Raw genomic sequence first — 14,650 nt, forward strand, 5'->3', positions numbered from 1 at the left:
TCCCCTCTGGGTCTTTTCGTTTGTTGTGGTGCGGTCTCGTCTCTGCTAACTGTAATATTGAGCTTCTTTGGCTTCTTGTTTCCAGAACGAGTCCAATAATTTATCGCATCCAAGTATTTAGCCAAATAAGAGCTCCATCCCTTAATAATATCTCTTAAATCAGCCAATGATATGTAATTTATCATGTTGTCATATACTATTGCCTTAAGGGATGGGATCTGAAGCTCGACGAGAAGCCAATGGTTACGTTCCAAAACAGGGATAAACACCTGCAATCATAAGTAATAATTCATTCATTTGCGCACTTATTTATGAATACCTTTAAACTCAATCTAAAATAAACACTAACTTTATCGACCTCCCACCATGCAGGATAAATTTTAGCTTGTCCATTGCCCAACGCAAATCATTCATCTCGTTGATTCTTCAAGTGAACGGCGTTAAAAGACGTCGGCATAATTGTATACCGTGTATTTCTTTTATTTTCCTTAAGTTTCCTAATTATTAGAAGACGTGACACCCACGTATCAATATGCTGTTTTACAAAAAAATACATATATTAGTAACTTACATAAATTTACAAAAAAAATAATCAAATGAAAATATAAGAAAAATATAAGACTTACCCCTCCATCGAAATAGCCATTGTCTTCGACACCTAATAATACGCCCCACCAAGACCGATCAAGCAACAAATATATATCATCATTGAGCTTGCATATGTCAGTGAAACACCCCTGGCTTCGCTCATGTAGATAAAAATCAACTGCGGTCTTAGCCCAAAGGGTGTTATCCAGAATTGTGTCCGGTAGTTGTTTCCTCTCCTCTTCAGATACCGGTATGGTACTGGCCGGTAACTCATACGAGAGCTAACTTGAATCCATCATGTCCGACACGTCAGAGGGTTTCTCAAGAATCCTACATATGACGCCATGTGAATCGGGCTCTTGAATTGTGGGAGGGACCTCTTCAACGATGATAGTGGCCTCTTGAACGGTGGGAGGGGACTCTCGAGGAATGATAGGGGCCTCTTCAACGATAGGAGTGGACTCTTGAGGGATGATAGGCGAGTCGGGCTTCTTCTTGCGGTGTCTTCGCACTATTGGGGTATACGGAGACTTAATAGCACATGCACGCCGTCTGATGCGTGAACTCTGTCGTGCAAGAAAAACCCGACGTAAAGCATCCACCTTATCGGTCCGCTAAATAAAAATACAAATATCAGTAAATAAACAGACATGATATTTAAACAGTGAAAACAAAGATAAATATATTTCAAACTTTCAACCAAAAGACAAAACAAAGACAAATACTAACTTCACAGTGTTAAAGTAAAAAGTTTAGCAGTTTTGGCAGCAACCGAATAAATTTACTAAGCAATCTAAGTGAAATGGTTAATTTAAGTGAAATTACGAGTAAATTTATCATCAAGTTAAATATGGAAAATCTTAAACTTACCTCGTTGCGTAGAGTATGAACCTCATTCTGCAACGATACTACCATCTCACGTAGAGCGGCAACCTCACCACGTAAAGTAGACACCTCCACACGCCATGCACCATCGTTATCGCGTAGAGTACCGATCTCCTCACGCAAGGCATTGACCTCATCACGTAACTCCCTTGACTCATCCCGTGGAGGTAGAGAACAGGGAGATAGAAGTCGTGGCATCTTTGTCGGTCGCCTATCATGAGGTGATGGTGGAGAAGAGACTCGATGATGTGACGGGATAGGTGATGGCTCTCGTTGTAGAGGTGTATAGTCGGGTCGATCAGGTGATGGCTCTGGGTGAGGTGATGGCTCTCGAAGTGGAGGAAGTGGAGGCTGTTCATCATTCGTGCCATCAAAAAAACGCTGACTAGCTTGCCACCAATCAGTGGCAAGCTCAGCCTCCGTGGGTGTCAGTCTCATTAATGGAGTGTTGGCCTCCTAAAAATATAAAAACTAAAACAAAGTTAAACATCTACTATTAATAACTTGTTTATATATGATAGTATTTGTGTTAACTTACATTATTTATTGTCGCATATGGTATTAAGTCTTCCCAATCCAACATACGTTTCCTCTTCCAGGAAATAGCCCTAGGAATATCATCTGAGGATTTTAATGCATATGTCCGCATGCTGGGGAAAGCCTCGAATATCCAAATCTACAAACAATATAATAACAAACATTAGTAATTGTTAAATAATTAATTATAATTTTGAAAACATTATATAGAAATTCTTACCTTAAAGGCCCAAACAAAGCCTGACAAAGTGTATTTCGACCCATCGCCCCGCAAACTTTTGCGGTCATCAAAGGCAGACGACAACTTAGTCCAGGTAGCTTTCCATATATACGAACCCCACGGAAACAGATTCCATGCATTTAGGTCCTCTACCAATAATATTAGCTCCTGAGGAATAGGTTGTCTGGCCTCTCTGCCTAAAATGCCGGCATACAAAAGTAGTAGAAGGCATACTCGGACAACATCGACGTCATTCATCCGAGTAAAACCATCTTTCTTATTAAACAATTTCTTCATGTCGTCGACGTGTAAGTTCGGCTTCTCTATTGACTCATCAGGAAAAACCCTGGATAACCATGATGGGCGGGTGATATGACGAGTGTACCGGCCTACATCATCGTGTCCGAATCGTAGACCAGTGATTAAGCAGAACTCCTTCCGCCCAAAACAAGTATACGCCGGTGGAAAATGAAACCATATCTCTTCCTCACCACGTTGTATACTGTCGGGTATATCGCTAGTCATGGTCTGAAGCCACAAATGGGTCAAACTAGCATCTCCACCAGGATGCTGTACTCTCAGCCATGGCCCGAAGCAGGTTTCTTCAAACAATTTTCTTTGTGCAGGTGAAAGCTTCGAAGCAATTGTAGTGGCTATGCTAACTTTATTCCTTAATGTCAATGAAGCCGAAAAAAATTTCTACAAAAAATCAATAAACATACCAAGTTAGATATACCAAAAATTACACTGTCAAGATATACCAAAAACAAAACAATAAACATAAATAGTAGTTTATTCTTGAAACTAAAATTTGCAACACTGTTTTTGTCTTTTGGTTGAAATGAAAATCGCAACGAGATAATGAGAATCGCAACGCGGAAATGACTATCGCAACGAGAGAATCGCAACGCGAAATGACTATCGCGAACAGAAAATCGCAACGCGAAATGACTATCGCGACCAGACAATCGCAACGTGAAATGAAAATCGCAACTGCGAAATAAAAATCGCAACGCGAAATGAAAATCGCAATGTGATTTTGGTTTCGCGTTGCGAATTTTTATTTCGCGTTGCGATTATCTCGTTGCGATAGTTATTTCCGCGTTGCGATTTTCATTCTCGAAACTATTCTTCTTCTGCATTACTTCAACCAAAAGACAAAGCAAAGACAAATACTAACTTCACAGGCTAAACAGTTTAGCAGTATTGGCAGCAATCGAATGAATTTAATAAGAAATCTAAGTGAAATGGTTAATCTATTATTGAAATTACCAGTAAACTTATCATCAATCTCAATATGAAAAACCTAAAATAATGCAAAATTTTCAAAATAAAAATAAAAAAACTAACCCTCGGAGGTTGATTTTCCATTTCTGAATGATTGTGAGGGATTTTTGACTGTGAATGGTTGTGAGGGATTTCACCGGCGATGGGGACGGAAATCTTCGGAGATGGGGACGGATTTCGCCGTAGAGAGTGAGAGATGGAGATGGGGCTGAGTGTTGTGTTTTTGGGTTTGAGGTTATGAGTTGCGATTACTGTGGACGGTTCAGTTTCCGATTTATTAAGAAAAAATTCGTGTTTGGAATTTGAAAAAAAAATACGCGTTAATACGAATGGCGCTATGTAAATCGCGTTGCGAAAGTCATAATCGCGTTGCGAAAGTCAGAATCGCGTTGCGAAAGTCAGTATCTCGTTGCGATTTTGTATTATCGCATTGCGATAGTAAGTATCGCATTGCGATAGTCAGTATCGCATTGCGATTTTCCCAATTCGCGTTGCGATTTACTTATTCGCATTGCGAATTGGGAAAATCGCAACGATACTGTAGACCATCGCAACGCGATTTTCAACTATCGCATTGCGAAAATGCAACGCGAATTTGCGATAATGGAGATCGCGTTGCGAATTAGCGATCGCATTGCGATTTTGTTGGTCATTTTGGCAAATCCGGAAAAAATTGGTTAAAATCGTATATTATATGAGATTTTTGGTCACTGAGGTTATTTTCTCTTTTATTAATCATTTCTATTTTAAATAGATATTTTATTTATTTTTTACAATTTTTTGGTACTTTAGAATTTGGGATGTGTTATCTGTAGCTTCGGTTAAAATATTTTTGAAAAATTTTAATTATAATCTATTTGTTTTGAGAATATTTAAAGAAATTATTAAAATTTTGATTAAACAATAAAAAATGTAAAAACATAATCATTGTTAATAAATAAATAAATAAATATCACCAACATTAATATAATAGTAGAATATAATAATATGTTTATAAATAATTTTATTTTTATTTATATATGATATATTTAGGTGATTACAAATAGGGTTAACTACATGATTGATCACTTATCTTTGAGTTTTGTCCACTTTTGATCATTGATTTCAAAATACATAAGATATGATCACTTACATTTTTATTTAAACAAGATTTGGTCAACCTAAGTTAACTGTCGTTAACAACAGTTAAATATTTTAATATATTCACACATTTGGTTCCTGTTATTTGCAACTCTCTTAACTTAGTCATACTTTTAATAAATTAAAATAAATTATAAATTAAGTTATTAGTAAAATATATTTAATAAGTTAATATAATAATATTTTAAGTGAATATATGTAAAATTATATTATATATAATTCGAGTCACGGGTACCCAGTTAATATTTTTTTATTTTTTCTTTAAATTATATTATTTTTTTAAAAAAAAGGTACATAAATTTTTTTAAAATTTAAAAGTCTATAATATATATAATCTACACATAAAGTTTAAAAATTCAAATTACATAATTGAAATAAAATTTATTAAAATTTAAGATAAATAAATAAAATAAAATTTTAAATGTTTTGAAGTTAAAATAAATATTAAAAAATAATTTAGAACGTTAATGTGAAATAATTTAAAAAATTAAGAATTTAGAACGTTATGGTGTCAAAATTTAAGAAATTAGGTTTTTAGAATGTTAGAGTGAAATAATTTGAGAATTATGAATAAAAATTTAATATAAAATAAAAATAAAAATATATAATAAATTAGGTAACGAGTCGGAGGGTACTTGGTTAACCAACATTTTGTGACCCATGCTCGACCCAGAAACCCAATTGGGTACCCGACCCAGAAAATCATGTATTTTTATTATAAATACACAATTTTTTTATTGGTTCAGCAGATCGACGGGTCAGCTCAATCGGGTCGGATATTTTTGAACAACCTTATTGGCATGACATACGACATCGTTCTATTGGAGGATTAAATTTATTTTAATTTATTAAAGGTATGACTAAATTGAGAGAATATGTAATAACAGGGACCAAATGTGTGATTATATAAAAATATCTAACTGTTGTTAACGACAATTAACTTGGGGTGACCACATCTTAATTAAATAAAAATGAAAATGACCAAATCTTGTTTAAATAAAAACATAAGTGACCATATCTTATGTATTTTGAAATCAGTGACAAAAAATGGAAAAAATTTAAAGATAAGTGATCAACCGTGTAGTTAACCCTTACAAATATGTATCAAGATAAAAAAATTATTTTAAAGATTTAAAATAAAAATATATTAATAAGGAAACAAAAATTTATCAATTAAAAAGATAACCATAAATTTATTATTGAAAAAGAAACTTTTAAAACAAAACAAAAACATACTACAATAATTATTCAAAAAACATACTACAATAACGTACAGAAATATTCATTATTTTAATAAAAATAAAAATAAAAGTATTAAATTAAAAAATTAAATATGTAAAATAAATTTTAAGATAAATATGAAAAAAAATCGAAGATTGATCTTCCAGATTTTGTTAATAATATTTAATTATGTTTATTATTATTATTTTTATTAATTTAGTATGCTTACAAATGGTAGTATATATTCTAAAGACTCTAAACCATTTGAAAATGAAAGCTCAATACTCTGCAGTCTTTGGTATTCGAATATGAGACCTTTAGAAATAACAAATATTTCTTTAGCTATTGATTTTTTAATTAATATGAAGTACACGATATTATTTCAAATACGGTGACTTGTTGATCGGTTGAGAATCTTCAAGGTAGTAAGAGTCGGAGGCCGAAGCCATCTTTTGTCGGTTGCATCGGGAATCGGTAGAACTTCTTCTAGGATCGTCTCTAGGTTGTTAAACATTCTAAAGAGTCAAGCTCTGGTACCAATTATTAGGATTTTCGAAGCTCAATTTGATCAACCGAAAATTTGCACAAGAGGGTGAATTGGCAAAAAATTGTTTAGGAAGTAAGGAGAATAAAATATGAAAAAATTGACACATCGATTTATATTGGTTCGACATCTCACTGAGTCTACCTCCATTACCTTTGCTCATCACTAAGGATTTTCTAACAAATTCACTAATTTGTTCTTTCTTTTTCAATGACAAATAGATAACCTTTACAAGACTCCCTAACTTTTCAAATGCTCAACTAGAACTAAAACGCCTTTATAAGGAAAAGAAATGTAAATAAATAAAACCTCTAAAAGGTATGGTGTTTACAAGAATTTAACTCACATGAACAAAATATTTACAAGAGAATAAGAATAAAGAGTGAAAAACTCTTCTCTTGTGTTTGAATGCTTGGATAGGCGTTCTAACTCTTCTTCAAGTGTCTTGAACTTGTATTTATATGTTGGAATGAAGTTGTGGTCGTTTATAGCCGTTGGGAGTGATTTGAAGCTGTTGGGGATATTTTTCTCTGCAAAATAAATCTGCCCAGTACAGAGGGTATCAATACTCCTATAGGGCGTATCGATACTACCTTTGTTATTTTTAAATAAAACTAGTCGTTACTACCCGTTAGGCCTGACCGCATCGATACTAAGTTTATGGTATTGATATTACTATGTAATGTAGTATCAATACCCCTTTGGGTATCTGTACTACTTTTGCATTCTGGAATTTGAGCAATGCTGATAGTATCGATACTACCTAGTGAGTATCGACACTTCCCTTACCTAAGGTATCAATACCATATGAACAACATCGACACTATTCATGAGGTATCGATACTGTAAAAACATTATTAATACTTCTTGTTCAGAAAACTATTTTGTGCTCAATTCCAAGTACAATGGACTTTGAATAATTTTTAAAAACTTTGAATAAATTCAATTCAAGTCCAAAAACATTTTGCCATAAATTGTTATATCAAAACATAATTCAAAATTATATTAAATATATATTAAAATAAAAAATATATATTAAATTAAATTAAAAATCTAAAATCATACCTAAAACCCAAAAATTATATCCCAAACCCTAAATTACGAACCCCGAAGCCCACCTTCGACGACCTCACCCTCTTGAGCCCACCTCTTCCTTTCCGGCCATCCCCGTCTACTGACACAACATCTGCAAATAAATTTCCATTTTCGTTTTATTTTTGACTCAGGATTGTCTATCACAAGAACAAAACAAAATTCAATTTCAGTTTCTAGTAAAGTTTCAATCCTAGTTTCTGATAAATCTTAGCCAAGGTTGCAGATAACATAACGCCGGAATTCAAAGTTCTGGTGATAAATATCACAAGTCACGATGTAGATTCGGCTAGTGAGAAGTATTGTAAGGAGAGCATACGCCTTCCTTATATCCATTATGAAAGATACAAACGTCCACAAGGACTTACCCTAGACCACTAAGATCTTGAAGTCCATTATAAAAGATACAAACATCCACAATGACTTACCCTAGATCATTAAGATTTAAGAGTCCAATATGGAAGATACAAATATCCATAAGGACTTACAGTAGACCACTAAAATGTAAGAGTTCAATATAAAAGATCAGAACAGACAAGAATTACCGGTTAGTAGAACCTCAGAATCTCCAGTTACTTAAAATAAAGTCATAATTATTTTTAAATCTATTTTTCGTAAAAAAAAATGGTTATGACCTATTCTAAAATTATTTTGAATATCAAGTAGTTAGTGAGTAGATATTTAGTATATGTTCATTTTATTAGATTTCAAATTAAAATGATTGTACTTATATGAAAGTATTCGTAAAGTATTACATATGAGTATCTCATAATTTAAGTAGTTATATATATATATATATGATTTTATAAATTAAAGGTGTTATATAGAAATAATAAGATTTAAATTCCCTAAACTATCAGCCAGCAACCACAACCCAATTATTCCGGTTCACTCCCACCAGCCCCACTCAGCAGTGTAACCCAACCGGTTCACCTTATCCAACCTCAGCAGTGTAACCCAACATCATCCCTAGCCGAAGAACCCAACAAGCAACAACATCTTTCGTTGGCCTCCACTCCCAACAGCCCCACTCAGCTCAACTTAGCCATAGCAGGACTACCCTAGCGTCGATGAGCCCAGCTTGACCCTCGGGTGTCTGTGACAACAACTACGAGTGACCAACAGTCTTCCTTTGGTAGCGACCGACCCACCGACTAAAGCAACAACAACGAGCGATGATGGTGGCTTGTACTCCTCGCGAGCAGTATGTGTGCACCTGCAACAAACCAAGCCAAGATCAACCGAACAACAAGGCAACAACAAAGCATAAGGTAAAGAAAAAAGAATGTTAGCGAAGTTAGGGTTCCTTATTCCTGTCGATACTGATGATGTCCGATGGAAAATTCGTGTGGTGGGATTCCTTCTCTCAACAACAGGAAGCATATAACTGAAAAGTGGCGCCACCTTATAGTTGTTGGAGATGAAGGAAGGTGGTCTTGCTTCGAAAAAAAACAGAATAATTATTTTTAGATATACGATGATCGAAGACGAATTTGAACGATCAGAGGTTGGATTCATGCTCAAGGGACCAAAAAGATATGATCTGAGAAGTCAGTTTCAGGTAACCACCAACGGCGGCAACTAATGTAGTGGGTGGCGACAATCATATGTGTCTATGATTGATCAGATTCTAGGTTGTTCAATAAATTAGTGGTATTTATATGTCACCCAAAACTACGTTACGTAAACAATACAAATTCATGTGATTAATCAAAGTAAAATATGAGATTTAACGATTATATCTATTTAGTATGGTGATCTCAAAGTAGCTATAACGACCAAATAATTCGACATCATCAGTCAATGCATCACCCATGATTGAGGGGGAGTTTCTTCACCATCTCCTTCATAAAAGTCCCATCTTCTACTTATGTCTTTATTTCTGTCAAAGAGAAATATTGACCACTTGATCTAGTGGGATGAGACACTAGGGCCTTTAAGCAAGGTCAGGCCTTCGAATCCTATCGTTTACGAATATAGTAAATTGGGTTGGGAGGGTTTCTCATTGAATTTTATTCTCTCTCCTATTTTACTCACTTTATTTTTAATTTTTCTATTTTACTCACTGAACTTTACAGATTGAATCATTTTGCTCACTATGCCATTAACTCTCTAACGGTGTGATGAAATGTCATATTTTTCTTGTGACACGATAATTTTATTATTATTATATTAATAAATATAGATTAAAATAAAAATATATATTAAATTAAATTAAAAATATAAAATCATACTCAAAACCCAAAAATTATATCCCAAACCCTAAATTATGAATCCCCACGCCCGCCTTCGACGACCTCACCCTCTCGAACCCGCCTCTTCCTTTCCGGCCATCCCCGTCTACTGACACTACATCTGCAAATAAATTTCCATTTTCGTTTTATTTTTGACTCAAGATTGTCTATCACAAGAACAAAACAAAATTCAATTTCAGTTTCTGGTAAAGTTTCAATCCTAGTTTCTGATAAATCATAGCCAAGGTTGCAGATAACATAACGCCGGAATTCAAAGTTCTGGTGATAAATATCACAAGTCACGATGTAGATTCGGCTAGTGAGAAGTATTGTAAGGAGAGCATACGCCTTCCTTACATCTGATTATATGGGTCATATTTGTGCATGTCCAAGCGATTGAGTAAATCACATTGGATTGTTATTCAGTTAGTAAAACAGAAAATTTAAAAGTACGAAGAGTAAAATAAGAAAGAGAGTAAAATTCTGTAGAGAAATGTTCAATTTACCCTAAGATTGAAAAACACTAATTTTAGTCCATTCATCATTCAAAATGGCGAATGATAGAATACATGAAATAATTGACCTTTCGTCAGCACTAGGGTTCAATGAATAAAAAACTTGAGCAGTTGCACTTGAAAAACGTGATGAAAATGTGCATTGAGATCTCAAGCATCAGCAACTTCCTGGAATTATCAAAAGAAAACAACAATAATGGTTTAATAATGAGGTTTGGATATATATAATAATCAAACCCCAAATAGGAGGAACTCAGCCTATTCAATTCCTCTGTAGCTACAAAGCTTGATTTCGATATCTCCAAGAACACACTCAGTTATGTACTGTGAGAGTGCTTCAGAATTTGATCTCAGCCTCTTGGACTCCATTCGTCGGTATCTTCTGGAAGATGATTGCGATACAATTCCTTTTGTGGAAAATGTAGCGGAAAATGATCTTCGGTTTACCGTTGTTGATGATGCGGTTGATGTTGATCAATGGATGAACTTTGATCAGTTGTTTGACGCGGCGGACGACACGGTGGCTGTTAGTAACGTTTCGTTTTCCAGTTCCGAAGTGGCTTCTGAGACTACTCCGACTGCGAGCGTCTCTGAATCTCACGCGCCTCCGAAGAAGGTACATTATAAGGGAGTTAGGAGAAGGCCGTGGGGGACTTATGCGGCGGAGATAAGGGATCCGAAGCGAAACGGAGCGAGGATCTGGCTCGGTACTTACGAGACTCCCGAGGACGCTGCTCTGGCTTATGACACAGCGGCTTTTAAAATGCGAGGTGCGAAAGCCAAGCTTAATTTTCCTCACCTCATCGGCTCCGATCTGGTGGAGCCGGTGAGAGTGACCAATAACAAGCGAAGATCTCCGGAGCCGTCTCCCTCTTGTTCAACGGCTCAGTTTCCGTCTTCTCCGTCGTCTACGTTGACGTCAGATGACAGAACTCCAAATTTGAAACGGAGGAGGAATGAGATTAATCGTTCGATTAAAGTTGATGATTCCAATTGAATTTTTGATAAACTTCTATCTGCTAATAATTGAACTGTACATATTTTATTAATCATTTTTTTATTTTAAATCGAAATTTTATTTGTTAACTGTCGCTTCAGGTAATTTTTATAGTCTTTCAAACATAATTTATTTATGTTACCGAATAAAAGTATATAAATAATTGTAAGAAATTTAATCAAATAATTTAAAAATAAAAGGAATAATATATATCATTCTCGTCGAAGACAAATATTTTTAACACTATTATAATAAAATATGATAATTCGTTGATAACTGATATCCAGATGAGAAAATCATTCGTAATAAATCAAATTATTTTAATGATTAAAAAAATAATTTTATTTTTAGAGGTCTCAAGTTTAAGTATTAGAGATTATATAAAATATTTGAACGTTTAATATTAAATAAACGTAAGTATAGAATAAAAGGAAACTAACATTCACCATATGAGATGATATATTAGACTCCTTAAACAATATCAGCGGTTCAAACATTGACATTTGTGAAATTGAACAAACTAAGTTGAGAGGATCACCATCGCCTCTGCAATACCTAATATGAATTAATCGATTAATAGATCGAATTACCATCTTCCATTATTTACTCTCTTTCATTAGAAGATATTCAAAACAAAAGGGAAAAAAACAATATATTATATTAAACGGTGTAAATTAATTATATATAATTGCTGACATTGACTTTGTCTTTATAACATAACAATGTTATAAATATAAAACTAATAGCACATGCAAACAAATGAAAGTTCCCAGAAACGATGATAATTTAAAATAATAGTAACAATAAATTATAAAAAAAATAATCTTTTTACTTTCACTAGTGTTCAGCTTTTGTTATAAAAAATTATCCTATCTAACGGATGTTTTTTTTATTTCAGAATGATTAAGCGCTAAATGATTCAAATATTGAATGATTTAGAGGCTCTGTATGAATTAACTCTGAATGTGTCATTCTGTTTAATAATGACTCTGAATCATTCAGAATGTACTTCTGTGCTGAATCATTCAGCACTGTTTTGTTGAATCAGTCAGCACTGAATCATTCAGAGATACGAAAAAACGCGCTGAATGCTGAACGGTTCAGCATTCAACGCTGAACGGTTCCATTAAGAGGCAAACAAACAGCCTCTAACTTAGAATCAATAAAATCACAATAATTAATGTATTATCAATTTTCTTTTAAACTTAAATACATGATCAAATTTATAAAAAAAAAATTATTTATAATAATAAATTTAGTTAAAATTGTAATTTTAGTAATATATTTCATAATATTATAAAATATTAATTAATTAATTAATCTTAAATTATAGTTGTAAATATTATATAAAGTTATTTACTAAGGGTTATATAGGTAAATTTCTTACTAATCTACGATTACTTTGATCTTTGGGTATTTGAAATTATCATCTCATCTTGCTAGATGTGGATGGTTATCCTAGATATGAGTGATAAATCAATTATCAATTTGTTTTTATGTTATATTATTATATTAGTGTTGATAATATTTTTTTTACAAAATGATATTTATTTATATTTATTTGTTGTTTTTTTATTGAGTAGGAAAGTAATGTACTATTAACAGTAGATGTTACTTGAGAAGGAAGAATGAAAAAAAAATTGAAAATAAAGAAAATAGTCCACAAACTTGATATTTTGATAAATTTGAACAAAAAAATAACTAAAACCCACAATAAACACTTCAAAAACCCACAAAGAACTCTAACTCTGATAGCAAATAATACGGTTACCGTAGATGATGATCGATCCGTCAAGTTGATTCTCCCTATAAGACTCTAGGCGCTTGAGCAGAAAGAACATTTCTTGCTACAAATTGATCAAACAAGAAACAAAATAAGAAACTAACAACGAAGAAGATGAAAAACAAGAAATAAAAGATATGATTCATGAATTCAAGAACTACTTGAGAATGAGATGAAGATGTCATTGATAGCCTTTATCAAAGGCTTCAATCGACCCTCCAAGACGAGATTATCTTAGTAATTCGAAGTGTGAAGATGTTATTGATAACCTTTATTAAAGGCTCCAATCAACCCTCCAAGACGTGATTATCTTAGTAACCCGAAGTGTGAAGATGACTTCACCACGAAAACTTATCAAATAAACATGTTGAAACAACTTGGAAGGTACAAGTAAAAGCACTTGTAAAAATATATCCAGAAATCATATATGAAAGAAAATTATTGTTCAAGAGAAATGTTATTTATTTATATTTTTAATTTATCTTAATTTATTTATTCTGTTTATTTAACAGTTTCTTTAAATACTTTAATTTAATAAAATAAATAAATTATATTTTAAAAAATTGAAAAATATTTTCAACTAAAACGACATATAACACATCCCTAATTCTAAAGTACCCTAACAATTTTTGCGAAAAAAATAATAAAATTTCTATTTTCAACTGATAATGTCTTGTTCAAACTCGACTTTAATCGAACAATTATTCTCATTCCTCCGTTTCAAATTTGGAGTTTTGTCATCCGACGTCAACATGGACGGCGAAGATGACGGTAACCGAGTCCATGAATAAGAGGATGACGGCTCCGGAGAGCTTCGCTTGTTATTGGTCATTCTTACCGGCTCCCCCAGATCGGAGCCGTTGAGGTGGGGAAAATTAAGCTTGGCTTTCGAACCTCGCATTTTGAAAGCAGCTGTATCAAAAGTTTTATCAACGTCGTCCAGCTGCTAAATAAACTGAAGAGCTTAAGACTACGAAGCAAACTGAAGCTGCATCAAAGAAGCTTGGGGGAAAAAAGGGGTCATCTCTCCGAAACATAGAAAGGAACTTCTACCATTCATACCCTGGTTGGTATACGACCACCTGATTTGGCAATTATTGGCTTTACTTCGAGGTTTTTAATAAATTAGGTGTAATAATTGAAACGAAGCAGTTAATATATGTAAACAAATTAGGTGCAACATATGTGATAGAGAAATCAATCCGGCTGTAACACTAGGCAAAGTTTTTAAGACGTTACAAAGATGAAACACTACTTGTATCGGAGACGGTATTACAACGGGACAACACAGAAATTATGTTATGTATCTCTACCCAAGTTTGTGTGATGGTTCAATCTGCAAACAAAAATCTTATATAAGGGGCTCTCGTCGAGACCATCCCTATCTATTACTTCTGTTTTCATCTGACAGCTTCAGTTTTGTTCCTATCTTATTATATAACCAAGTCACTACATTTCCCTTGCTGTCCCACAAACAGAATAAGCAAACTTCTATTTTGTTGCTTTTCAATGAATAGGTGAATGCTCAAATGCAGGTTTACAACTGATAGAATCTGGTTTACAGCAGAGAGTTTTTGTCACGAACTGTGTCTGTTTTATCATCAATG

At 33.5% G+C, this 14,650-nt stretch overlaps 1 protein-coding gene across 1 annotated transcript; it reads left to right on the forward strand.

The window, feature by feature from the left end:
- The first annotated feature begins 10,582 nt into the window (after nt 1-10,582).
- On the forward strand, nt 10,583-11,260 carry LOC120136860 (ethylene-responsive transcription factor 13-like). The gene has a single exon (XM_039152801.1). The coding sequence runs from the start codon at nt 10,583-10,585 to the stop codon at nt 11,258-11,260; it is 678 nt and encodes a 225-aa protein (XP_039008732.1).
- The last annotated feature ends 3,390 nt before the right edge of the window (nt 11,261-14,650 follow it).

Source organism: Hibiscus syriacus, unplaced genomic scaffold (assembly GCF_006381635.1).
Source record: "Hibiscus syriacus cultivar Baekdansim isolate YM2019G1 unplaced genomic scaffold, ASM638163v2 tig00110637_pilon, whole genome shotgun sequence".
Classification (NCBI taxonomy): Eukaryota; Viridiplantae; Streptophyta; class Magnoliopsida; order Malvales; family Malvaceae; genus Hibiscus; species Hibiscus syriacus.

Coding starts and splice junctions, on each gene's coding strand:
- LOC120136860 (XM_039152801.1), top strand. CDS start 10,583: ATGTACTGTGAGAGTGCTTCAGAATTTGATCTCAGCCTCTTGGACTCC.